At 53.4% G+C, this 27,184-nt stretch overlaps 1 protein-coding gene across 1 annotated transcript; it reads left to right on the forward strand.

Annotated features, from left to right (window-relative positions):
* The first annotated feature begins 2,172 nt into the window (after positions 1-2,172).
* LOC135882141 (flavin-containing monooxygenase 5-like) lies at positions 2,173-18,168 on the forward strand. Its single transcript, XM_065408939.1, has 8 exons — positions 2,173-2,307; positions 3,274-3,462; positions 3,915-4,077; positions 5,484-5,626; positions 7,424-7,623; positions 16,380-16,732; positions 17,442-17,514; positions 17,823-18,168. The coding sequence occupies exons 1-8, from the start codon at positions 2,173-2,175 to the stop codon at positions 18,166-18,168; spliced, it is 1,602 nt and encodes a 533-aa protein (XP_065265011.1).
* Positions 18,169-27,184: the final 9,016 nt, after the last annotated feature.

A 27,184-nucleotide genomic window follows, 5' to 3' on the forward strand; every position in this document is an offset into this window, starting at 1 on the left:
GGGCAAAATAACAGCTCTTTACATAATCTGTTTCTGAGAAAAGCTGAGCCATTTCAGCTGAAACTTTAGAGTAAAATTCAGCCTGGGGTGGGCATGGGAAATTTCAGGCCAAACCGCAAACATTTGGCAAAGCTATAAACCACTGACAATAGAGCTGGATAATGGGAAATGTCAATAACAGGCAGTGCTACCAGCCCTGCCTATAAGAATAGAAGGGAGCAGAGCAGAGATATTTAAAATCAGTAACTGTTGACTGACCTGTTCTTGCCTAGCCTGGTTTTGATCCCTTTTGTCATACGGAATCTTTTGCAGTGTTACGGTGTCTAGTGGTGAGTATCATGGACCTTTAGGGCTGGCAGGAGGAGGAATGGGAAGTGAAGAACTTGGTGGAAAGGAGGCTAATGGGCTATGGATGGGCTAAGCTAGAGGGAGAGGAGAACTGCTGGTCTCAGAAGGGGAAATGGAGGGAGAGTGGCTGGAATACAGGGGGAGGGTCCATGTTACTCATGGCTGGGAGCTTTTGCACAGGGGCTTGCTCATGCTGGAGCTTCAGCATTTTCTCTCTGCAGCAGAGGCTGCTCTGCTCATCACCTCTTCCATCGCCAACATGCACCTTCCCCAGCTGCGCTCTCACCTCCCCGGGAGCAGCCTGGAGCCGAGGCTGGGTCAGGTACTGGGGAGTCTGGGCTGTTAAGGTGTCTTCCCTCCTCTCTGAGCATGTGCAGCCACAGCAGGGGCTGCAGCTTCCTTTCAGGGTGGCCTGCCCAGGTCGGAGAAGGCTTGTTGGCAGATGCATGGTCTCAGGCCCTGCTGGGATCCTCTGACAGCAAAGGGTTAAAGGGAAGCGGACGCAGCAACCAGGCTGAAGCACTCAGGAAGTTGCTCACTAGCTGCTTACAGTGGGCAGGAGCGACTGGTCTAATGAGGACAGCTCTCCCTGCCCTGCCTCGCCTGGAGGCTGTCTGCTGCTCCGTGCCAGGTCCCAGAAGTGCACAGGTCTGGCCAGTGCAGCTGCAGAGGGAGGGACTCTGGGATGGGAGCTAGTGCTGTGGGATGTGTCTGAGCCTGCAGAAGATTGGCCTGGTGTGACTCCCTGAGTGCAGCCCCTTGGCCACACTGAGGCCCCAGGGAGGGGAAGAGTGAGAGGGCAAAGGGAAGGGGAGATTACACCAAGAGGGTGAGCGCTGCTTGGGGTGGGTGCACACATAGGCAGCGGCTATAAGAGGCCAGGAGAGGCTAAGCTTCCCCAAACAGGCTAAGCTTCCCCATGCCTTTGGAGCATGCGGCCGCCAAAAGAGTGCCCTGGCCTTGGCCCCACCCATGCTACACCCAAGGCCCAGCTCCCGCTCATCCTCTTCCCCCCGAGGCTCCGCCCTTCCTCTGCTTCTTCCCATCCCTGCTCCACCCACATGGGGGCCTCATGGGAGGGGGCGAAGAGGCATGCCCAAGGGGTGAGCAGCCAGCCAGCTGTCTGTGTGGCCGGAGGGCGAGGGAGGCAGGTGAGGGGCTGAAACGGCAGGAAGGGTGGGAAGGAGGGGCCGGGGGATGGGGCGAAGAGGCACCAGCAGCAGGCGGGGTGTGTGGGCGTGGCTTCAGAGAAGGAAGCCAAGCAGGGGCGGACCTCAAGGCGGGGCTACAGTCCAGGAGCACCCAGCCTCACCAGCTGAAGGAGTCATGCGCCGCCCATCAGTATGCAGCAGCTGATGTGTCATGGGGCAGCTGCAGAAACCCTGTAAATCCTGTCTGGGGTAGCATGAGATTCTTTATGCTGCTGTATCCTCAGCAGGAGAGCAGCCCCAGAACGGTCCCTCCGCTGCATTGGGATAGCTATCCTGGCAAACCCACCTAATATAGACACAGCTGCTATGCTTGTGCTGGGGTAGCTCAGATCGGTTCCCCACAAGCACTGTTTTACTGGTATAACTGCGCATAAGGTAGGGCTTTTACCATAGAATCACAACCCTGGGAGACATCACTATACCGGCAAAACTTTCCCGTGTAGCCCTGGCCTCAGACAGCCCGATCATAGAGCTGCTCTGAGTCAGGCTGTTCCTTCATTCAGAGCCGGCAAGCAATTGCGACTCCTCTCCAGCTCTGAACTGCGCCAACAGGGATACGGCCGAGGTTTCCCCTCTCGCAGGTGGCTGGCAAAGCGCTCTGAGGCCAAACGGCATGGCACAGAAGAGGGTTGCAGTTATTGGAGCTGGCGTTTGTGGACTGAGCTCCATTAAATGCTGCTTGGATGAGGGGCTGGAGCCCACCTGCTTCGAGAGAAGTGGCGACATTGGAGGGCTCTGGAGATTTGAGGTGGGTCCAAGTTTCTCTCAATCCTGACTCGCTTGGTGGGGTAGAAATGAAAGTGTTTCCAGTCTTTCCCCTAGGAGAACGTTCTCTACAAGCATTTCTCTGCATGTCCAACCTCTGCTTAGCAGCAAAACAATGCAGGGCCAGTAGCCATGTGTCAGACTCCACCACAGCCTTACCGTGCTAGGGAGCTGTACAAACATCCCCAGCGCTGCTAACACCAGTTCAGCTGCGCTGCACTTAGCCCCCCCGGGAGCCCCAGTGCAGCCGGTATAATCGGTGTGGCACTGAAAAGGGCTGTTGCAGCCAGAGCTCCACCTGCACCAGGTGCTGCTGAGCCGGTTCTAGCCATGGGGGAAGAGTTTGTATAAACACTCTCATAGAGACCAGGCCTCAGGCTCCCTTAGGCCTCGGTGCACCTGCTACGGGCCTGACCCAAAGGCCAATGAAGTCAATGGGACTCTTTCCACTGACCCTAGGGGCTTTGGATCAGGCCCTTACTAATGTGTGAGGGAGCCCACGGTGGTGTAACCAACGTGCCGAAGGTGTGAGTTAAAGAAGGCCCCCTCTGTCCTTCACATCCATGTTACATCTTGTTTCTGCTGCCCCCCTTTCCCACTCAGTGCTGGCTACAGCTGCTTAGTTTTGAAGATGACCAGACTCCCCTGAGTTTTGGCTATCGTAATGTTTATGCTGATAGATACATGCCAGTGAGTAGCTGGCATGTACGTAAGGGAGTAATCTCCATAGGGTGTGTGCAGGATTACAGCAGGATTTCCAGTGCACTTAAAGAAACGTCATTGTGTTCCCACTGCACCCCGTGCTAATCTCATGTGACAAGAACAAACTTCTGTGTGACTGTCATTCACCATCTGTAAGGGGGCCTTGTTATTGGATTTTTAGAGCTTTACTTTGTGGGAGGTCACATGGCAGGTGTTACACTCTATAATGTTCTCCTGCTCCCTGCAGGAGAATCCCGAAGAGGGCAGGGCCAGCATCTACAAATCTCTCATCATCAACACCTCCAAGGAGATAATGTGCTTCAGTGACTTCCCCATCCCGGATGATTTCCCCAACTACATGCACAACTCCAAAATCATGGAGTATTTCTGCATGTACGCCAACTACTTCGACCTTCTGAAATACATTCGCTTCAAGGTGAGGAGAGCTGGCCCAGCGAGCAGGGGTAGGACTCTGTGTGTGTGTGTTGTGTGTGTGTGCACGTGCACACACAGGTGTGCCAAATCTAGGTGAAAGAATCCTCCCTCCCGCTGAGGAAACACCTCACACTCATAGAGCAGGGAGAGCCAGACAAGCTGTTCTGGGACCTCCTTTCGTCTGGGGGCTGCCTGGCGGAAGTTACAGCCCAGCTCCCAGGAACCACCATAGCCCCATTCCCTGTGGGAGCCAGTGAACCCGCAGAGGCCATGAGGCAAAACCCAGCAGAGCCCAGCTGGCCTCCTGCTTCTGGTCCCAGCTGTGCACTGGCCTCGTGCTGCCTGGCTGGGTTGCTGACTCAGGCACGAGGAGGAGGTTAGTGTCAGGGGCTCTGTTCCGAGGGAATGGATGAAATTCCCTGGTGCCAGCTCTGAGTGCCCTTTTCCTTCCAGACCACGGTGGTCAGTGTGACAAAGCGCCCGGATTTCTCCACCACAGGCCAGTGGGACGTTGTCACGGAGACTGAGGGGAAGCAGGAGTCAGCCATCTTCGATGGGGTCATGGTTTGCACCGGCCATCACACCAACGCCCATCTGCCACTGGACTCCTTCCCAGGTAGGATGCGAAGTGCAAAACTAATACTAAACCCTTTATGTCTCTCTGCATTGCCATACATTATGTTCTAGTTCCAGTCCCTCCATCCCCTCATGTGGCCTGGGACCAGAGGGGTTTCCTGATGGAGATGGCGGCAGGTCTGCAGAGGCTCCTGGTGGATGCACAGGTCTGTCCTGGAGGCAGCATTTACAAGAGCACTCAGCATTGACCCAACTCTCTTTCCATGGACATCACTGGGAGCTGAGTTAACCCAATGCTGAGCACTGTGGAAAAGCCCACCCATAATGCCCCTGCCTGTGCAGTACCTGGGGCAGGGGTGCTATGTGTGTGGATATCTCACAGGTCTGAGGCCTGTGTTGTACCTGAGGAGGGGTATGGTGGGGCAAATTTTACATGCCTCTGCCTCTGCTGCACCTGCAAGGGGTCATTAAAGGACTTGAGTCTCCAGGGCTGCTGATCCAGCAGCGACTCACAGTGGTGGTGAGGGATCAAACGTGCAAGGAAAGCAAATCCAGGACCAGATCACTACAGTGGCATACCATCCCCGATGAGAAACTGAGTTCCACCATCCAGGGCTGATTTGCTAAGACAGTTGAGGGCTTAATTGCTAAGATATGGAGCCTTCAGTACTCTAGATGCTGATTTTCAGCCATTCATTCCGGGACCTACTTTGAAAATGCTTGCCCTGCTAGTGCAGCTAGGTCAAGATTGCTTGCAGCACAGGTGCAGAACGCAGCACTGAGTCACACTCTCTGTCATGCTGTTAGTCTGTCATCACCACCAGACCGGGAGTCCTGTTAAAAAGCAGGAAAGGCAGTGTGCCCTTGTGCGCCTGGGACCCAAGAAACCTGGCTTCTATTCCCAGCTCTAGCTCTAGTAAGTGCCCAAGGGTGACCTTGGGCAAATCACTTCACTGCCCCGTGCCTCAGTTTCCCCATCTGTAAAATGAGGATGCTGCTACTGACCTCCTTTGTAAAGCATTCTAAATTCCTCTGATGGAAAGCTAGGGATTATTTTAGTTATTAATCATAACAATCATTGTAATTAACTGGCCAGTTTCCTTGTGTACATGGGCTTAAAGGTGACTCACAAGGTGTGTAGGGTGGGGGCAGAGTTACCCTCCTTTGCTTCATTTTGTACAAAAGCCGTTTTTAAAATGGTTTTTTTCTGCTTGTCACTTGCATTGGAAATCGAGGGGTCCTCTCTATTCCTGGGCACTCTGTGGTTGGCTGGAGAACAAGCAGATGATGATATCACACATACCAAGGATGTGGACCTTGATTCCACTGACAGGGAAGGGATTTTTTACTCAGTGTTTCAAACTGCTATTCCCTTGAATCTCAGACCCCCAGGACAATGCAGGAGGCATGGGGCACGCCCATAGCTGCTCTGCTCCTTCTTTGCAGGGATTGAAAAGTTTAAAGGCCGCTACTTCCACAGCCGGGATTACAAGAAGCCCCAGGAGTTCTCGGGGAAGAGAGTCATTGTGATCGGCATTGGCAATTCGGGAACAGACCTGGCAGTGGAGCTCAGCCACACCGCAGATCAGGTTTGGTTTAGGGAATTATTTTACACCACGGAACGGTCAGAATGTTGTGGCCCATCACTGTGTGACTTCTGCTGACTCAGCAGCCGAGTGCTCTGCCCCCCCTCCCCCCGCCTCCCATGCTCTGCCCCCCACATGGCTACACCTCCCCGCCAGAGTGCAGCCATACTCGGGCGGCCCATTCCCCTCTCCAATCCACACTGGGGAAATCTTCCACTTCCTGTGTTTTCCCCCCATGTGGAATTCCCATTGATTTCAATGGTGTGCCGGCAGACTGGGCAACAGAGGGGGGCACTGAGGAATGGGGAGCAGATCTGGAAGGCCCACCCATGCAGACTTGCTCAAACTGCTATGCATCAAAGTTCATACCCGCTCTGCTTTGCCTAGGGAGCCTGTCAGAGACATCAGGCCTACAGCCCTGGGGGAATGCTGAATTGAGAATCCACACCTGCTGTGTTACAGGGGTTACCATCTGCTAAAATACCCCGCAAACTGAGTGAGCAAGGCCAATAAGCCTCTGAGTCTATGTTGCTCCCAACAAACAGCCATTGAATTCCAGTTCTGTTGTGGACGGGGCACGTGCCCCGGACACAGTTCATGTTACTCCATCTCCCTGAGCTGCAGCCCCTTGGTGCTACCTGAGCAGCACAAGAGGTCCAGACTCCAGCTGTAGCTCGCTGGAGGAGAGTTCTTCTAGTGGAGCTGGGGAGCTCGCTGCAGCCAGCTGCTACACCAGCTGCCCTCACCCCAGCCTTGCAGAGGAGCATGTCACAGCACAGCTCCATTCTGCCAATTCCCAGCTGACATGGTCCCTTAGGGAAAGTCATGGCCCTTTTAGACCTATTGAGGTGTCTAAACTGGCCTCCATTCTTCTGATAATGCCAGCTTTCATCACCCCTTACACAATATCCAAACAAGCTCCTTCATACTTTGTCCCATTCTGCCCTCACGCTGGGAGGAACTTCCCATAACCATCTGCGAATCCCTTCTTAAAACTCTGCTTTGCTGTGCTCCTTATTAGGCAACCGGTTTTCTGAAACCACTGCCCATCGTGCTGACCAGCACTATCTCATTGTTTTCTTCGGCTGCCTGTCTCCACCTGTTCTTTCTCTGGGGCAGGGAACCTCTTTTTGTTTAATATGATCAAGATACTTAAATGCCACCCCTGTCTAATAATTATAAGTAAGGCTAAGTTTTAGTCATGGGTATTTTTAGTAAAAAGCATGGACAGGTCACAGGGCAATAAACCAAAATTCACAGGCCCATTACCTGTCCACGACTTTTACTATAAATACCCATGACTAAATCTTAGCTGCTCCTGGAGCTGCGGGCTGCCTCTGCTGCTCTGAGGGGGCGATCCCCAGGGCACTGCTGCTGCTCCAGGACCACTGATCTGGGGCTGCCCCCGGGATCACTGCTGCTCCGGTGGCCCCCAGGGCCAGCCGCACCTGTCACTGCCCAGGGCTAAGCCAGCAGCAGCCGGTGCAGCTGGCCCCAAGGCCACCCAAGCACCTGGCCCTACAGTCGCCCCAGCAGCAGCCAGTGTGACTGGCCCAGGGGCCAGTTGCTCAGGCAGCCCCGGGTCAGCCACACCAGCCACTGCAGCTGTGGTACTCACGGAGATCCCGGAAAGTCATGGAATCCGTGACCTCCGCGACAGACTCGCAGCCTTAATTATAAAGAAACACATATAGAAGTGAACCGTTCGCTGCCATGTGAATGGCTCTTGGCCAAAGAGGCTCTTGGCAAGTCACTTGAAGGCCTATGGTTTCCAACAGCTCTTCTTTCTCCCTCTTTCAGGTCTTCCTTAGCACCAGGCGGGGTGCATGGATACTTGGTCGGATTGGAGAAGAAGGGTACCCCATGGACACAATTTATGTCACTCGCTATATGGAATTCCTCAGGCGCATTGTGCCTCTATCCTTGCTTAACTACTTTACAGAAAAGAAACTGAATGCAAAATTCAACCATGCAATCTATGGCCTGCAGCCTGCACACAGGTGAGCTGGGGAGATTAGGAGACTTTCTCCGGGCTGTGGAGCCAGGAGGGGAAGGGTCATCTTCATTGTGCCCACACAGCCTCCTCACTTCCTTGCACATGGATTCCACAGGAGAGTGGAGAGCTGGGATGTGTCAAGCACTGGAGAGAGGTCCAGCTCCCACGGCAGAATGTATGGGCTCAAGCAAACCTGCAGCTAGAGCAGGGGTGGGCAAACATTTTGGGCCGAGGGCCACATCTGGGTGGGGAAAGGGTATGCAGGGCCGGGGCTTGGGGTTGGGGTGTGGGAGGGAGTGTGGGGTGTGGGAGGGGGTGCGATGTGCAGGAAGGGGCTCAGGGCAAGGGATTGGGGCAGAGGAGGGGTGCGGGGTGTATGGGGGGCTCAGGGAAGGGGGTTGGGGTGCAGGAGGGGTGTGGAGTGCAGGAGGGGGCTCAGGGCAGGGGGTTGGGGTGCAGGAGGGGTGCAAGGTGCGGCAGGGGGCTCAGGGCAGGGGGTTGGGGTGCAGGAGGGGTGCAAGGTGCAGGCAGGGGGCTTAGGGCAGGGAGTTGGGGGGCAGGATGCAGGAGGGGTTTGGGCTCCGGGGTGGCAGCAGCGCGCACCAGGGCCAGGGCAGGCTCCCTGCATGCCTGCCCTGTCCCCAGCCCCACGCCACTCCAGGAAGCGCTGCGGCCCCTGGGGGTGGGGGGAGGGGCGGAGGGCTCTGCGTGCGCTGCCCTTGCCGCACCTCCAGGTACCTCCCCCGAAGCTCCCATTGGCCGTGGTTCCCTGTTCCCGGCCAATGGGAACTGCGGGGGGCGCTGCCTAGACACAGGGGCAATGCACGGAGCCCTTCCCCCACCCCCACCCCGTCTGGGGGGCCGCAAGGATGTGGTGCCGGTGGCGGCACAGGCCGGATCCAAAGCCCTGAGGGGCTGGATCCGGCCCGCAGGCCGTAGTTTGCCCACCCCGAGCTACAGTCTCTAGGGTTTGGGTTCGATCCCATTGGTGTGCCAGATCCCCCAGCCAATCTCTGTTCATCATCAGGGGCCCAGCTCGCATTGCTGCTGCTGCTGCTGCTGTGCCAAATCTGTCAGCATTTGCCTCACCTGGGACCTAGATCTTATTCCCACTGCTACCCTACAGCAAACACCCTTCTTCTGCAGCTTTTGCTGACAAAACAGCGGAGGTGTGCACGCCAACAAAACTTTCCTGCTTTGCCGACAAAATAAAACCACCTCGACGAGAGGCAGAGAACTTTTTGTGGCAATGTTAGATCGACAAAGTGTCAGTGTAGACACTGTGTTCGTTATGTCGCTGAAACTGGCCTCCAGGAGGTATCCCACAATGCCCACCATGACCGCTCTGGTCACTGTTTTGAACTCTGCTGCCCTGCATCCAGCTATAAGGCATACGCTCCTCCCCTTTCAAAGCCCCAGGAAGGGTTGAAATGCCTCAGCGTGGAGAGCTCACATAGCTACTGCCCAGCTGAGCATGCTGGCTCCTGGCGCAAATGCACTCCTACCTGGACTACAGGGGAGGGGTGGATCTCCTGGGTATGCGGGGACAGGAAGCTGTGGGAGAACTCGGGGGGGGGGGGAAATCATGGAATCAAAACATTAACCTGGACTCCTGCTCTTCCTGGCACTAGGACCGCAGCGGCAGGCAGGCAGGTAGGGTAGGCTGCTGCTGAGGGGTGGGGGGGAAGAGATTCGTGTTGTGCAGAGCCCGGAAGTAAGGCAGGGGCTGATGTCGGGGTTTCCCCATCCCCCCACTGGTGTACTGGTCTCTGCAGAGCTGGGGTGCGGGGACAGGAGGACACCAACTGTCTGTGCACCAGCTTCTGCTTCAGGATTGGTTGCTTCCAGCTGCTGTCTGAACTTGAAGAGACAGCATGCCAGCACACTCACTCCCCCGCCACACACACTCTGTCTCTCTCTCAAACACACACACACTCCCTGTCACATACTGTCTCCCCCTGCCACACACACACACTTCTGTGGCTTTCTTGTGTTTAGCAATGTCAGTTTCATCAGATTACCAAGTACTACTTTAAAAAGTGCAAGGGCGTCAGAGCCATCCCAAAAGTGAGGGGCCCTTCCCCTCCTCTTCCCCTTGAGGCCCCAGCCAAGTGGGAAGCTGGAGCAGGGCCAGGGAGCCGAAAGCAGCCCCCTGCCCGTGTCCCCGCCCCCCAGGCTCCCCACTCAAGGCAGGTGGAGAGACCCAGGCTCCTCACAGCTGTCCGTGCGGCTCTAACCTGGGCTGTGTGGGGGGCCCAAGGAGAGCAGCCCCCATCCCATGTCCCCACCCACCGGAACCCCCCGCCAGGGCAGATGGAGGAGCTGCGACTCCACACAGCTACCTGCGCAGCTCTTACCATGTTAGGGCTGCAGCTCCGAGCCCCCATCTCCCCGCAGCTGGAGCCGGGTTGGGGACAGCTGCGGGAAGCTGTGTGGAGCTGTGATGTCTGAGACTAACATTTTGTCATTCATATTTTTAGTAAAACTCACGGACCGGTCACGGTCAATAAAGAAAAATTCATGGAAGACCATGACCTGTCAATGACTGTTACTAAAAATATGCGTGACAAAATGGGGAGCTGCAGGATCCCCACACCGCCTGCATGGGTCCCCGGCTCAGAGCTCCAGGGTCCCCCTGCCGCCTGCGGTGGCCGGGAGCTATGGGACACCTGGGCAGTGGGGCCACCCAAGCTCCAAACTGTGGTGGGCGGCAGGGGAACCCCGCAGCTCCCAACCACAGAGGGCTGAAGTCACGGATGTCTCTGGAAGTCATAGATTCCGTGACTTCCGCAACCTCCATGACAAAATTGTAGCCTTAGTGATGTCTAAACAGTCTCACTCAGTTAATTCTGGTCCAGAAAGAGAGAATTTCATGCCTTTAACCATTCTCATCACCTGTCTCTGGCACCCCTCGGTTTCTGTTCAGTCTTTTTGGCGATGGAAACCAGAACTGAACCCAGGACTCTAGCTAAGGGCACGGCCCTGCCATACAGAACTGCAGATCAAGTCAGTATTTTCCAGGCCATTCCTTATGCTCCCTAATGTTACCTGCTGCTTCAAGCACTGCTGCGCATTGAGAAGAGGTTTTCATTGAGTGGTACGCAATGCGGCCCACATATTTTTCCAGAGTGGTTACAGTTAATTTAGACCCCAGCCTTGTTTATGAGTAGTTCAGATTACTCTTTGCAATGCACATCACCTTACATTTGTCAGCTTCTCCTGCCAACATGCTGCCTAGCTACCTACCTTCTTACCACCCGTGGTCAGTCGGAGAGCCTTTGTCCCTTGCATCGCAAGTGGTCAGTGGTTTTTCTTCTTCTGTTTAGCCCTGTGCTTCTCTGTAGATAGTTTTAAGCGTTGTTAGTTAGTAGTTAAGTACCTGTTAAGTATTTAGTTAAATAGTGTCGCAGCGGGGACTTCACTCCCGTGGTGGTGGGGCATGCCCCAATCTCCAGGTTTCAAGCCCTGCTTGTCCTGTAACAGGCCAATGCCTGTTAGTGACCCGCACAAGAGTTGTTTGCAGTGCCTCAGGGAAACCCATATAAAGGAGCATTGTCGTATCTGCCAGAACTTTCGTCCACAGACTCAGAAGGAGTGCGACATCCACCTCAGGGCCCTCCTGTGTCCAGCTTTGGAGCCAGTGCAGCCTGAACCAGCACCCAGCACTTCAACTTTGGTGCATAGCGCACCTCCGGCACCAAGGTCCTCCCGGCACCGATCCCCGTCACCAAAGCGGAAGCCTAAGAAGATGGCATCAGCCGAGACCAACAAAGGGGCTCCTGGCAAAGGACCCTGTTCAGGCCTTATGCCCACTCCGGACCTGTTGAAGGGTTCGGCCACGGGGGGTTCCTCCCCCAGAATGGACCCTCCACCAACTCCAGGGAGCGGTAAAGGGCCTAAGCAAATAGTGCAACCAGCCCCCTCCAAGGGCCCAGCCCCAGGAGAGTCCACAGCGCCTCTGCCGCGTGTGGCAAAGGACCCGGCTAAGGCTCCCTGTGAGACCTCGAGGACGCTTCCTGACACGACGCCACTCCGCCTACCCCCAGCACTGGTCAGATTGGTCCCGGTCTCCAGCGGTGACCGTGAGCCTTCAGACTCAAGCCTCCACAGCCCCACCCTCGTCGCCAGAAGGAGACGATTTCTCAGGCTCGGAGGCGCAATTCAGTCCCTCACCCAGACAGCGTGAGTGGGCTCCAGAGGGCGCATCAGCGGCATTGGTGCCAACCTGACACTAAAGCCAGTGGCCAACCCAATGACCATATTGGAACGCATGGGGCATTCCTGTCATGCTGGTGCTCCACTCCCACCAGCCCTCAGTCACCACATCAGACAGACCACAGGCGGCGCCCCCAGCACCTGCGGCATTGGGCCCGGTGACCGCCTCAGATGAGGAACCAGTACCCACCCCAAGGCCGCCCTCCCCAGCCATACAGTCATCTTCCTCCTCCCCGGACGAAGCAGTAGCGGGACCGTACAGAGATAGCCCACCAGACAATTTCTGTGAGCATCAGGCTCTGCTCCGCAGGGTGGCGGCTAACTTGGACCTCAGAGTGGAGGAGATGGAGGAGCAGATGGACACACTTTTTAAGGTGCTCTCTGCATCCGCCCCAACCCAGGTCACACTCCTGGTTCACGAAGGGGTCCTGAATATCACCAAGGCCATCTGGAAGACCCTGTCCTCCATCCTGCCCACCTTGAAAAGGGTGGAAAAGAAGTACTTAAGCCCCGCAAAGAGGTTCGAGTACTTATATACTCATCTGCCTCTGGGTTCATTGGTCGTGTCGGCAGCCAATGAACGGGACAAACGGGCCCGCCAGTTCTACCCCTAAGAATAAAGAGGCGAAAGGACTGGACTTATTCATCCGGAAGATTTATTCTACAGCTAGCCTCCAGTTTAGGGTGGCAAATCACCAGGACCTCTTGGGCCGCTACAATTTTAACTTGTGGGGCTCTCTTCTCAAGTTCAAGGACTCTATGCCCCAGGAAGCAGCCCAGGAATTCGCCACCCTGGTGGAGAAAGGAACCGTGGCTGCTCTGTCTTCTCTCCAGATGGCCTGGGACACCGCTGATTCAGCTGCCCGAGTGGTCGCCTCAGCAGTGGTCATGCAGTGCAGCTCCTGGCTTCAGACCATGGGCCTGTCCCAGGAAATGCAGGCCCCGATCCAGGACCTTCCGTTTGATGGTGTCGGCCTGTTTTATGACCAAATAGATGTGCACCTGCATGGCCTAAAAGACACAAAGGCGACCCTCCGCTCCCTGGGGATGCACATGCCTCAGTTCCGGCCTCCCCCCACCTCCCAGTGTCTGCCTCGGCAGGGTCCTACAAGGAAAAGGGACACTGGATTCAACCGCCGCTGCCCCTGGTTGTCCCGATCTCCTGTGCAGCCTGGCCTGGTGAAACACCAGGGGGACCAGAAGTGCTCATTTTGAGGGTGCACTGGGGAGCAACACACCAGCCAACTGCCTGGATCTTTCCCGCCCCTTCCTTGACCGCCTTTTCTCTTATTGCTCGGCCTGGTCGCGGGTTACCTCGGCCCATTGCACATAGTGGCTTGGGGCTGCATCCTGCAATTTTTGGCCGCCCCTCCTTCCCCCCCCCTTCCCCGTCCCTTCTCAGGGACCCTTCTCATGAGCAACTCCTTGTTCAGGAGATCGAGAACCTCCTACACCTCGGGGCCATGGAGGAGGTTCTTCGGGATATGCAAGGGAGAGGATTCTACTCCTGCTACTTCCTAATCCCGAAGGCAAAAGGGAGGCTCAGACCCATCCTGGACCTGCAGGGCTTCAACAAGTCTCTGCTGAAGTTGAAGTTCTGCATGGTATCCCTGGCCTCCATCATCCCTTCTCTGGATCAGGGGGACTGGTACGCCGCTCTAGACTTAAAAGACGCTTACTTTCATGTCTCTATCTTCCCAGGGCACGGATGTTTCCTGCGCTTTATAGTGGCAGGGCACCACTTCCAGTTTACAGCGCTGCCCTTTGGCCTGTCCTCGGCCCCCAGGGTGTTCACGAAATGCGTGGCACCGGTGGCGGCTTACTGGAGGCATCAAGGGGTCCAGATCTTCCCGTATCTCAATGATTGGCTCATCAAGGGCACGTCTCCAGAGGAGGTCCAGAGGAGCCTCGATCTGGTGCACTCCACCTGCTGCGACCTGGGTCTCCTAATAAACACAGAAAAATCCATGTTAGCACCAGGTCAATGCATAGAGTTCGTCGGTGCAGTTCTTGACTCCAGGCGGGCCAGGGCATTCCTGCCAGAAGCACTTTTTCAAGCTGTGTCAGACCTGATTGAGAACTAACCGCTCACCACGGCCCACTTGTGCCTGCGGCTGATGGGCCACATGGCCACGTGCACCTATGTGGTAAGCCACGTCCGGCTTCATCTGAGGCCCCTACAAATGTGGCTGGCCTCAGTCTACATTCCAAGCAGGCATCCCCTGGACCAGGTGGTCATGGTGCCAAGCCATGTCCTCTCATCGCTCAACTGGTGGTGGGATCCCAGGTCGGTGCTGCGGGGAGTCCCTTTTGCGACCCTGTCGCCCTCACTCACCTTGGTCTCAGACGCGTCGGACCTGGGCTGGGGGGCCCATCTGGGCAGCCTCAGCACCAAGGGCCATTGCTCTTCATATCACTGTCAGGGAACACAGAGCAGTACGCCTGGCATGCCAGGCTTTCCTGCCCTGCCTGGAAGGCAAGGTGGTGCAGGTTCTGATGGACAATACTGCCACAATGTACTACATCAACAGGCAGGGCGGCGCCAGGTCTTCAGCCCTCTGTTGGGAAGTGCTCAGCCTTTGGGACTTTTGTGTGCAGCACGACATTCATTTGATGACTGCCCACCTGCCCGGTACCAAGAACGTCCTGGTGGATCGCCTCAGCAGGACCTTCTCGTCTCACCACGAATGGTCACTCTACCTGGAGGTGGTCAGCCTAGTCTTTGAAGGTGGGGGACTCCCCAGGTGGACCTGTTCACATCCAGATATAACAAGAAGTGCCACATGTTCTGTTCTCTGCAGGGCAGGGACAAAGGCTCCCTATCAGACACCTTCCTGATCCCGTGGTCGGGAGCACTCATGTACGCCTTCTGCTGGTGCCGCTGATCCACAGGGTCCTGCTCAAGGTGAAGCGAGACAAAGCTTCAGTCACCCTCATAGCCCTGGCATGGCCTCGTCAGCACTGGTTCGCCATGCTCCTGAGCCTTTCAGCAGCCACCCCCTTACAGTTGCCTCTTCGGCCAGACCTACTGTCCCAGAACCACAGCAATCTGTTGCACCCAAACCTGGTGGCACTGCATCTGGCGGCCTGGTTTCTGCATGGCTGAGCGGCAGTGTTCCACCGGTATCCAGTAGGTCCAGCAAGAAGCCCTCCACCAGGGCTACCTACGTATCGAAATGGAAGCAGTTCACATGTTGGGCCACAGATCGCCGTATCCGGGTGGAGGAGGCCCCCCTGCAGGATGTCCTGGACTATTTGCTACACCTGAAGCTACAGGGCCTGTCGCTGTCCTTGATCAAGGTGCACCTGGCATCCATTTCGGCTTTCCAACATCCATTTCAAGGCGGGTCGGTATTCACCCATCTCATGACGGCACGGTTTCTGAAAGGTCTGGAGTGCCTTTGCCCGCATGTCCGGGACCCAGTCCCTCCTTGGGACCTGAACCTTGTGCTCTCCTAGCTCATGAGGCCCCCCTTTGAGCCCCTGACTTCCTGTTCCCTTCTGCTATCCTGGAAGGTCTCCTTTTTGGTCGCTATAACTTCGGCCCATAGGGTGTCCGAGATCAGAGCGTTCACATACGATCTTCTGTAAGGACAAGGTCCAGCTGCATCCGCACCCAGCTTTTCTGCCCAAGGTTGTCTCCCAGTTCCACACAAGTCAGGACATAGATCTTCCGGTCCTTTGCCCGAAGCCTCATGCGACGGATGAGGAGCACAGGATGCACACCTTGGATGTTAGGCAGGCTCTGGCCTTCTACATAGAGAGAACGAAGCCGTTCCGTAAGTCTAAGCAGCTATTTATTGCTGTCACAGACTGAATGAAGGGTTGTCTAGTGTCCACCCAGAGGATCTCATCGTGGATCACGGCTTGTATCCGCTACTGCTATGAGCTGGCGAAGGTGCCCCCGCCAACAATTGTGACGGTCCAATCCACTAGGGTTCAGGCCTCGGCAGTGGCCTTCCTTGCTCAGGTGCCGATCCAGGAAATTTTCCCTACCTGGTTGTCCATCCACAGGTTTGCCTCGCACTACGCGCTGGTCGAGCAGGCTCAGGGTAATGCTGGTTTCAGCAGAGCAGTACTCCAATCTGCATGACTGTGAACTCCAAGCCCATCTACTGGGATTCTGATTATGCGTCACCTATAATTGACATGAGCAAGCACGCGAAGAAGAAAAAACTGTTACTCCCCTTTTTGTAATTGTTGTTCTTCAAGATGTGTTGCTCATGTCCATTCCATTACCCGCCCTCCTGTTCCTCTGTTGGAGTTGTCAGCAAGAAGGAACCGAGAGGGCGCAGGGCTGACAGCACCTGATATACCACGCCATGAGCATGGCACTCCAGAGGGTGCCACAGCTGGCCCTATGGGTACCACTAAGGCAAAAGACTCTGACGGCCGCGCACGTGGGCATGCGCATAACCTACAATGGAATGGACATGAGCAACACATCTCAAAGAACAACAGTTACAAAACGGTGAGTAACTGTTTTTTCTCCTCTCTCCTGGCAGCCTCCTTGACATTTATTGTATCTCTTTCTGTGCCATTCAGGTTTTCCAGCGTGCACCCAACCGCCAGTGACGATCTGCCAAACCGCATAATCTCTGGCAAGGTGCTTGTGAAACCGAACATCAAGGAGTTCACCACAACCAGCGCCATCTTCGAAGATGGAACCAGAGAGGAGAACCTTGATGTGGTTATCTTTGCTACAGGATACAGCTTCTCTTTCCCCTTCCTCGGGGACTGTGTCAAAGTGGTCGAAAACCAGGTCTCCCTGTATAAATTTGTCTTCCCTCCTCATCTGGAGAAGCCAACTCTGGCTTTCATTGGCCTCATCCAACCATTTGGGCCCCTCATGCCCATTGCCGAACTCCAGGGTCGCTGGGCCACACGTGTGTTCAAGGGTACGTGAACCAAAATGCAGGAAATAGTCTAGCCTGCTGGGCAAAAAAAGCGCAGACATTTCCAAGGAAATCCTACAGCCAGTGCTGTTCAGGTGGACAGTCTGCCATCTTGCAGCATTTCCGTTGCTCTCCCTCTTTCTACTGCCATCTTCCCAGTGAAAGGTGACCAGGTTGTGTTCTCTGTTTGTGTCTTTCTGACACAGAAAGACCTGACTGGTTTATTTAGAAATGTTCTGGGACCATTTTCATTTCTTCCAAAATAAGCCATCTTTTCTGTTGGGAAAAAAGTATTTATTATAAAACGTGGACCAGCTCTACTCTCTGGGTGCTCCCCCCACCCCTGTCCTCTCCCCTCCCTCTCTGTTGGTGCTGGAGTCTGGCTAGCTTTCTCTTACCCTTTGGCTGCACTTAGTTTGCACTTTTGCTCGCACCCTCTCCTTTGCTCACCCACTCCCAGCCCCCTGCCTTTCAAAGTCCATCCCCCGTCCCCCAAATGTTCAGTCTTCCTGGGGGCAGGAGGTGTTGCTGAGGCTTCAAGAGCCGTTACTCTTTAGGGTTTATCTGGGGGCAGGGGAAGAGGCACAAACAACTCTCTTTTCTCTGGGGCTCTTTATCTATTCCTTGTTCCTCTTATTGCCCAGGAGCTATTGCCTCTGTGTCTGAGAGCACCTCATGGAGCTCCCTTCTGACTCGGGCTTCTCTTTCCTAGGGCTGAATGGATTGCCTTCAGCAAGCGACATGGTGGCCGATATTGCCCAGAAAAGAGAGGAAATGGCAAAACGGTAGGAACTATTACATGAAACAGTAACCGCTGAGCATGCTGGGAAGGCTCCAGGGCAACCAGTCCCCTCCTCACCATTTCCTATTGACTAGCTCAGGCACACTAAGAGTGCTGTCATTTGTGGATTGCATTCTCAGGCACCTGTTTCTCCCCATGCATTGTACAGGGAGCCAAGGCCTCCAGTTCAGGGCCATGGAGTCCACTAGGTGGCAAGGCACCAAACATTAGGCAGCGCAGTGCTGAGTGTTGCAGCACCTAGGTCTCTGTGTGGATCTAGCCCTGAGGCATTACTATGATCATTTATTTCAGGTATGTGAAAAGTCAGCGCCACACCATCCAGGTGGATTACATCCCATACATGGATGAACTCGCCTGCCTGACAGGGGTCAAGCCCAGCCTGCTGTCTCTCTTCCTCATGGATCCAAAGCTCGCCGTGGAGGTTTTCTTTGGCCCCTGCACGCCGTACCAGTACCGCCTGAGAGGGCCAGGGAAGTGGGATCGAGCCAGGAAAGCCATCCTGACCCAGGGAGAACGGATCATTAAACCTCTGAAAACCAAGGCAGTAGGAGATTGTACCCACCACACTTCAATGCCCTATTTGATTAAGATAATTGGTGCCGTTGCTCTCTTTGCTATAATTTTTGCTTACTTTTAAATGCTCCTTCTCTGCTTGGTTACATAGGAAAAAAATATTATGGTGGACTTGATTATCTGGTTTCTGTGGGTTTCCAACTGATTCCCTGCAACTTTAGCAGACATCCAGTGTAACCCTACACTTGCACTATCATCTGCTAGGAACTTCCTCCCTTGGTTTGTCAGACATGGCTGCTAATAACCCAGTGATGACTTGGGACAGCTTTATTGTATAAACCAAGGCGTAGAGATCTTTGGTTCTGTTAAATATTTCTTGCACTGCTAGAAAACACATATTTTGGTGTGACACTGCTGTTAAAGTGTAGCATAAATAAGTATATGATGCATCACATTTCGGACAATCACACTTTGACCTGACATGAATTAGAGAGGTGCTGATTGCAACTCCGTAGTTCAGGTTGAATTCTGCTTTGCACTTAACCTCAACCTCTTTGTTACCGGCATACTTACATATACAGTGTATCCTCTCCAAACTACCAGCCTGGACTCTTAGGAGTAGAGATTGAATTTTCTGAGAATTTACAAGTAAATTTGTCATTAGTTTAAGTTAATATTAATTATCCTCTGTAAGATGTATAGATGTGCCTTGAACATATTCATAATTAACATTCCTTCTGGTCCTTAAATCAGAAAAGCTCTCCGTCTACACTCTTCTCCCTGACAACCATGGTCACAGCTCTCCACCTCTGTTTACCCCAAATTAGGGTGATGCAGGTCTGAACTCCACCTAGAAACTAAGGCTAATGAGAGATCCACCTTCCAACTCTTAATACTGAAGACCGTTTGTCTAAGGCAGTGATTCTCAATCAGGGGTCTGGGGCCCCCTTGGGGGCCACGAGCAGGTTCCAGGTTCCACCAAGCATGGCCTGTGTTAGACTCACTGGGGCCCATGGCAGAAAGCCGAAGCACTACTGCATGGGACTGAAGCCTAGGGCCCTAAGCCCTGCCACCCGGGGCTGAAGCCAAAGCCTGAGCAAGTTAGCTTCGCAGGGGCCCTTGCAGGGGTGGCAGGTTGGTAGAAATTTTGGTGGTGCTCAGAATGCTCAGAGCCCATCCCTCCCCCCGAACTCCTGCCTAAGGAGGGAGTTTGGGTGGGGGGGGAGGAGGTCTGGGGTGCAGGCCCTGGGTTGGGGCAGGGAATTGGGGTGTAGGATGGTTGAGAGGTTGGGCTCTGGGATGGAGTTTGGGTGCTGGGTGCAGGCTCCGGGCTGGGGCACAGGGTGGGGATGCAGGCTCTGGGAGGGAGTTTGGGGATGGGAGGGGCTGTGGAGGGAGGGGGTGCAGGCTCTGGAACAGAGTTTGGTTGTCGACTCTGGGCTGGGGTAAGGGGTAGGGGTGTAGGAGGGAGTTTGGATACAGGCTCTGGGAGGGAGTTGGGGTGTAGGAGGGGGTGTGGGAAGGGGGTGGGGGTGCAGGCTCTGGGACGGAGTTTGGGTGTTGGGTGCAGGCTTTGGGCTGGGACAGGGCCTGGGGGTGCAGGCTGGGTGGAGGGGTGCAGGCTCTGGGAGGGAGTTTGGGTGCTGGGTGCAGGCTCTGGGCAGGGGCTGGGAGTGTACGAGGGGATGAGGGGTGCAGGCTCTGGGACAGAGTTTGGGTGCAGGCTCTAGGCTGGGGGTGCAGGTTCTGGGAGGGAGTTTGGGGGCCGGAGAGGGGGTGTGGGCTCTGGGAGGGGGTGCTGGGGGGGAGGGGACTGCCATCACATGTGGCTTCCTTCCTCCCCTCTTGCCCCTCACCATAGCCTCACTGGGGGTGGGGGATGGGGCTGCCCCTTGCCCAGTGTTTGCAGGAATGGTGGCTGGCGGCGGGGGGGGGGGTGGATCACAGGGTCAAACACTCACCGAAGCCCCAGCAGCTGCTCAGGTGAGTCACGGAGGTCCACTCCAGATGACTCCCGCCGGAAGCCCCCTCGGAGTCTGGTGCCAGGGAAGGGGAGGGCTGCCAAGCACGTGTGTGCCTCCTCCCCATCCTGAGGTGCAGTAGCAGCAGCAGCTGCCTCAGCCTGATGCCAGTGTTGCTCTTGTGCTGTTCTGTAGCTGCTGACAGCGGAGGCGAGGGAGAGCCGCGTTGCTTTCACTCAGGCAGGGGCGCTCCGGGGGCCGGGGGAGAGACCCAGCTCCAAACATTGGTGGAGCAGGGCCTGAATATTGCTGGAGCCCGGGCACCACAAGAGAATATAACTCACCGCCCCTGGGCCCTTGTGGCATGGGGCCACAGGCAATTGCCCTGCTTGCTACCCCCTAACGCCTGTTCTGGCTTTTATATGCAGAAAACCAGTTGTAATGGCACAGGTGGGCCGTGGAGTTTTTATAGTGTGTTGGGGGGGGGGGGGGCGCTCAAAAATAAAGATGTTGAGAATCCCTGGTCTAAAGAATAGAATCCCAGATAAACTGGGAGGTTTAAATGAAATCTTCATGCTGTGGTTAGTTATTTTAGGCAAGAGTCTCTCATAATTTACATATGGAAGGAACATCTCTCCTTCCCTCTGTCTGGCTAAAAAGAACCAACAAAATGTTTTCATATGCAGAGTAGGACATTGTGAGGGTCTCCGTTTCTTCGCAAAGCCTTCGGGGAAGAAGGATCCATAACATAAAGGACCCTTGAACAGAATCCTTCCCAGCTAGGACACATGCTCAGAAATGACCAGAACAGTATGAAAATGAAAATGAGGCTTGGAGCATTCTGTCACTTCCCACTGTTCGCCCATAGATGGTGGTAGAGAGCCCTGTCCCCTGTGGTGCTTTTGTCCATTCTGGAGCACTAGGGCTGGCTACCTCTGCAGCTCGCCAGCAGTGAGCTCCCTACTCTGCACCCTAGTGCTTCAGTCCAGAGGGCCTGAACTTACTTTCAAGTGTTCAGTGTCGCCAACTGTCACAGATCCCCAGGATCCGTGCTAGGCCCCAACATTTTGGTGGAACCCCTTTGGTGTGCCAGACCCCCAAGGGGTCTCACACTTCCCTCAGGATAGGCCTCAGAATAGGCCCCCTTCTGCAGGGCCGGCTCTAGGAATCTCGCTTACAACATTTATTTCAAACAGTATGTCATGCCACAACACTAAGCCACACAGAAATTTGAAGTTATGTATGTTTCTGGTGATTCCATTTCCCTCTACCACTGTTCTCCCACGAACAGTTCCTGTCATAGCATTATCCTCCATAATGGCAACCATGGCATCATCTATCTTCCCAATTTGGTGTTTGATAGGCTTTATCGCCTTCACTCGACTTTCCCATCGTGTGGCACTCAGTTGTTTCAGTGTCAGAGAGGATGTTCCCAGATGTTGCTTCAAAATTTGCCATCGATGAGTTGACGCAGAGAAAAATACATAGATGCTTTGAATTACATTAAAAAAATTAAGCAGCCTCACTAGAAGCTGATGCTGCATCACTGACCACCAAGTTCAGTGAATGAGAACTGCATGGGACAAAAAAAGCTCGAGGGTTTAACTCTTGGATCTGTGTCTGCACTCCTCTGTTCTTTCCTCTCATGTTGGCACCATTATTGTAGCCCTGACCTCTCATGTCAGCTATTGCAATTCCCGTATCTTCCAGCTTTTTAAGAAGCACATTTGTCATACCAGCTCCTGTAGTATCATCAATGTCAATAAATTCTAGAAAATCCTCTCTGACACTCACCATTGCAGGGACATTTTCACTAGGTTCTGTTGTTGTTACAAAACGCATCATTAAAGTCATTTGTTCCGTATGGCTGATGTCAGGTGTGCAGTCCATAATAACAGAGTAATAACTTGTTGACTTCAGATCTGCCACAACCTTCTGTTTGACTTTTGTTGCCAGTAACTGTATGATCTCATTTTGAATTGTTTTTCCAAGATAGTGGTGTGTGTACATTTCTTGGGTGGTGACTCTTCTTAGATGCTCCTGGAGTATAGCATCAAACTCAGCCATCAGCTCCACAATTTTAAATAAGTTTCCATTGTTTGGCACATACAGCTGATCTGAAGTGCCAGGCAGTGCTAGGTTTTGGGTAGCAAGCATTCTCACAATGGCAATGAGCCTTTTCAGACCATTTTGCCAGTAAAGAGACTCTGATGCAATCTTCTCTTGATGCTGATCATCTATGGTGGCCTTTAACCTTAGTCTCATCTCAAGCTCTTTCCATCTATGGAATGCTCTCTGGTGATTTGCTGCCTTCTCATGGCATGCCAGATTTCTAGCCAGATTTTTCCAGTCCTTTGTTTCTGTAGAATCCAATATGGCTGGAACATTAGACTGGAAGAGTTTGCAACAAAAACAGTATGCAGCATTCTGGGTTTTTGAGTACATAAGCCATGGCCTCTCCACTTTGTCACCATTGGGGATTTCACGCCGGTAATGTGTTGGATGACAACTTCTATTTTCATTGTCTTTGGGGAACATGAAGTTTTTCACTTGCTGTCGCCCATGCAGTACAGGAAATCCCTGCTCAAGTGGGTCCACAGTCCTGGATCATCTAGACTTAAGGAACTAAGCTCAGCAGCAGCTGTTTCTTGCGCCTACACCACACTCTTCTCTGATCTACACTTTTCTTCAGGAATGTGCATGGTTTCATCCATTTGAGATGGAGATATGGATGCTGCAGTAGCTGCCAGGTCACCTGCACTCTGACTAACTGGAAGATTGGGCATCTCCTCACCACTCACATCCTCGCTGGGCCCGGAAGGCTCACATTTGTGTCTATGTATCTCAGGAGAGCTCCTTCCTGCTTAGATATGTTGGGGTCCACTAGGCATAGCTACCAGGTAACTCGGGAGAGTGGAAGGCCAAAAGTGTCGATGAAACTCTTTTGCTCTGGGCCTATCTGAACCCCCAAACCCCATCTTGTGAACTCTCACCTACTTCTGTGCTAACTGCTTACATGCTCTGAAGCAGGCTGAAGCAGAAATGTATTGGTCAGCGTTTCTAGCAGATGGCTGCAGTTTCACTCACACTAGCAGAAATAATAGAGATAAGGAGGAGGGAAAGGGGAGGGGTAGTTAGTTTGCAGATGTCTAACCCAAGGTCGCAAAGACTGGGAAAGTTTTCTCACAAGCTTATGTAGAGCTTATTGTAACAGTTGTCTGGAAGGGAGGGGTAAGGGGGAACAGCCAGACAAAGAGATGTATGCAAACAGTTTGGAGTATAAAAGGTAAAATTTGTTTGTATTTGTTGCACTGGATTTGAGACATGCTGGTCTCCTAGTGCCATTTCAGAGCTCTGAAATAAACTTGGCTTGCTTTCTCCCCTCGGTGTCTTTATTGGTGCTAAGCACACCGGGCCACGGACCTTTGTTGTCCCCTCGAGACCCTTAGGCGGGCAACAGATAGAAAAGCTTCCTTTGCTTTCTTTCTTTTTCTGAATGCTGCCGCAGAGGGGCATTTTCTTCTTGCACTCATGACTGCTGTTCTGTGCCAGCTATAGTGGTCTCAACACTCAATTGAAGGGGAAAAATAAGCAGGCTGGTAGCAGGGCCTGAGTGAGGGAAGATATCAGCGTCTTAAGGGCCTAACTGGCTCCTACTACTTCAGTTGACTGCCTGTTCTCCTCAAGTGGGTTCAGGGAAGCAGCAGGAGACAGGAAGCTCCCTGGGAGTGCTAGAGAGGTACATAAGAGGATCTTCCTCCTCTCTCTCCCTGCAGCTCCTGCTGCTTTCTGTTATTCCTTCTTACCTTTTTTCCTGCCTGCCTGTTATGTCTCTTGTGCCCTCCTTCCTCCAGCACAGCATTCCACCATCTCTGTGCATCTAGAGCAGAAAGAATACATATGCACCAGCAGCAGACACAATTTTCTACACTCTGGGTCCTAGTGGTGCCCCCCCACAGTCTGGCACCTGAGGCGGCCGCCTCAGTTCGCCTCATGGTAAGGCCAGCCCTGTTCATTAGTCCCCTGGAACAGCCTAGGAAGTCCTTAGGTTAGCACAGAGAACTGAGGGTTAAAGCATAGATCGTTCTGTTCAGCCCAGAGCCCCAGCCGAGCTGTAGTGAAACTCCACTTTCAGGTTCTCTCTCTCGCTCCATCTGACCTCCTTAGTCAGTTCCCAGGTGAGAGAGCTCCCAGCTTCTGCCACAGCCAGCTTATCACCCACCTCATACCTTTCAATCCTTTGTCCTTGGGCTGGGGTCTCTGCTCAGCATCCCTGCTGAGAGTGTCGATGCAGCAGTCACTGGAGCTCGCATTGTCTCTCCAGAGCCCTTGTTGATCCGGATTGGTTTCAGCCAATTCCTTAATGACTCTATTCATTTCACCCAGACAGGGAGGTGACACACACACCTATGTCTCTTAGCATGCCCTTAGAGCAAACTTAGTCCCTTTTTCCTCACTGGATAGCCAGGCACGGATAGGGGAAACTGAGGCATACATCAGACTGCATTCCCCTGTCATCACACCAAGCCCAAGCATTCAAAGATCATGAGTCACACCCCACAAAATCCTGAGACTGGCTTAGGAATAGTGAGATTTTTCATCTCTTCTGCCTCTATCCTATCCCCAGCCTTAGCCCATTAGTCTCCTTTCCTCCAAATTCCTCAGATACCTCCGCCTCCTTCCCAAAAGTCCACAGTTCATTTGGAAGTTAATGGACAAACTTGGCCTGTTGGAAGTTAGGACAAATCAATGGACAAAATACTGAGAAGATGGACGCTTCTGCCCATCACCTCTTTTTTATGGCCCTGAAAGATACTTTGGGGAGCACGGCCTGATAGGCTGAGGGATTCCTGGAGGAGGGGGAAGGCATGGAGCCTCCATTCCAGGGATTGCATCCTTTGCCTGCGGATCCCAAAGTTATCACCTCATCGTGAAGTCCAGACCTCAGAACACCAGCGAGAATACCTGGCCATCATAGCTGCACCAGTGGACGTTCTAACTGGAGACACCAGAGATCCTGCTTTGACTCCCCTTCCCTTGTGTGTTCCTTTCTGCCCCACTATTTTTTCCTCCTGTCCTAGAACTTGCACACACTCTCTCTCTCTCTCTCTGATCCTGAGGTCAACTGTACCACACAGCATCAGCATAATGAGATTAAAGAGTCCATCCAGCTTTGCCCAGCCTGAGAGACCAATAAAGAGAGGGACAAGACCAAGCAGACGATGTCCCAGACTGGAAGATGAGCTGGAACCTGGGGCACCTGCTGTCATGGCTGGCCTGCCATCCCGGAGCATCCGTCTGTGGCTGAGTGGATGCCAGGAATCCTGAGAATATCAACAAAAGCTGCATTTCTCCCACCTTTACTACCCTCGCCATTTTGTGCCCATCTGTTATCGAAGTAGGAAAGTTGACCATTGTTAACATCTCACAACCAAGCAACAAAACAAACGCTCCCCCTACCCCAGAAGGAGTGTCTGATGAAATAAGAGACTCAGACTGATATTCTCTCTTTTATAAGGAACTTTGATAGGTTTGGGTTAACTGTGTAATCCTTCTGCCCGTCTGAGTTGGCAGCAACAAGGGCTGGGTTCAGTATCTAGGGGTTCCATTTCAATAACGCAATACAAAACCGGCTTGAGCTGCAACCCAGTGACCTGGGACAATTACATACCACCCCCCGGGCACCTCTAAGAGGCAATACTTCCCCTCTCGCAAGCACGGAGTCTGAGTGAAGCAAAATCCTTTTAATAAAGAAGGGAAACAATGCGGCATTATGTTGGGGAAACACCACAAACAGGATTCATAACACAAACCATGAGCAAAAGACCCACCCCCAAGTAAGTTTGGCAGTATCCTTTTCCCCTCAGGGTCTTAAGTCCAACGCCCCAAAAGTTTCTTGAGTCCAGCAACCCAAAAGTCCAACAACCCAAAAGTTTCTGTCCCTGGTCAGTGCAGCCCCAGAGTTCAAAAGTTTATCTGCAGAGTTTTACCACCCCCCCCCCCCGGGTGGAAATGGGGGTGGGAAGGGGCACGCAGAGTGTTAAGGGGCACCTTACATGGTCCAAGGCTGGCTGCCCCGCCTCTCCATGGGGTTCTGCTGCAGCCTCCACCACAAGCTGCTCCACTCCACCAGCCATCCCATGAGGCGCTCCAGCCGTCCCACAAACTACTCCACTCTGCCCTGCTTCACTCCACTCACCATCCCATGGGCCGCTCCAACCCTCCCCCAAACTGCTGTGCTTTGCCAGCCGCTTAGCAATATATTTTCAGGCTTCCCCCCTAGTTAATACAGCACTCAGTGATCTCAGCTCTTCAGTGATTTCAGCTTGTAGTAGGGGAGCCCCAGTGCTAGTGCACCATTGACCAAAAGTAAATTCAGCACAGCAGCCTGTAACTAGACTCTTAATAGAATCAAAATTAGCTCTGCTAGTCAACAGTGAAAAGAGAGAGAGAGAGAGAGAGAGAGAAGAAGGTACAATTGGTGTTTCAGGTCCTTAAGGGAGGAAGCATACCACCAGGTACAAATACCTATCCCCAGCTTCTCTCCATTCACTGGGTTTTGGAACCCATGTCCCTTGTCTAGTGAGTGCTACTTAATTGATGGTGAGTCCCTCTGTCATAAAACAGTTCCACTGGCCTTGATTCACATAATCAGGGTAACAACACTTTATTCTTCCTGCCCCAATAACAGAGAAACTGGGGATCCCACAGCAGCCAAAATGACCATTTGGGTGGCTGTGGGCTCATGCTAGGCAGGGTGGGTGTGCCTATGCAAACAAGATCAGCCCCTGAAGTTCTTTTCCACAACTCGCCACAATTTACCACCAGATGTCAGGGTAGAGCTCATCCTGACTCTGCTTACAACTGTGTTTACAGAACCATTCCATTTCAGTTTTAAAGGGCTTTATCACTTGTTTTAGCTGCTTTTCTCTCATGTACCCTAACAACCTCCGAACTTTAGCACAAGTTATTTTGTGGATTGCCATGCAACTAAGCCAGCTGAGGTCTATGTGCACTAAACTCCGAATGATGGTGAGCACTGACTAATGCTATACAATGACAGGGTCATCGTAACACCTTAGACTCTCTTGGCCATATATTCCACCAAAATTAATGCAACAGCTCCCAGCCAGCAAATAAATCCTGTCCCCCCCCATCCCTGCATCAGTTCTGTTCCCT

This window comes from Emys orbicularis, chromosome 8 (assembly GCF_028017835.1).
Source record: "Emys orbicularis isolate rEmyOrb1 chromosome 8, rEmyOrb1.hap1, whole genome shotgun sequence".
In the NCBI taxonomy this organism is placed as follows: Eukaryota; Metazoa; Chordata; order Testudines; family Emydidae; genus Emys; species Emys orbicularis.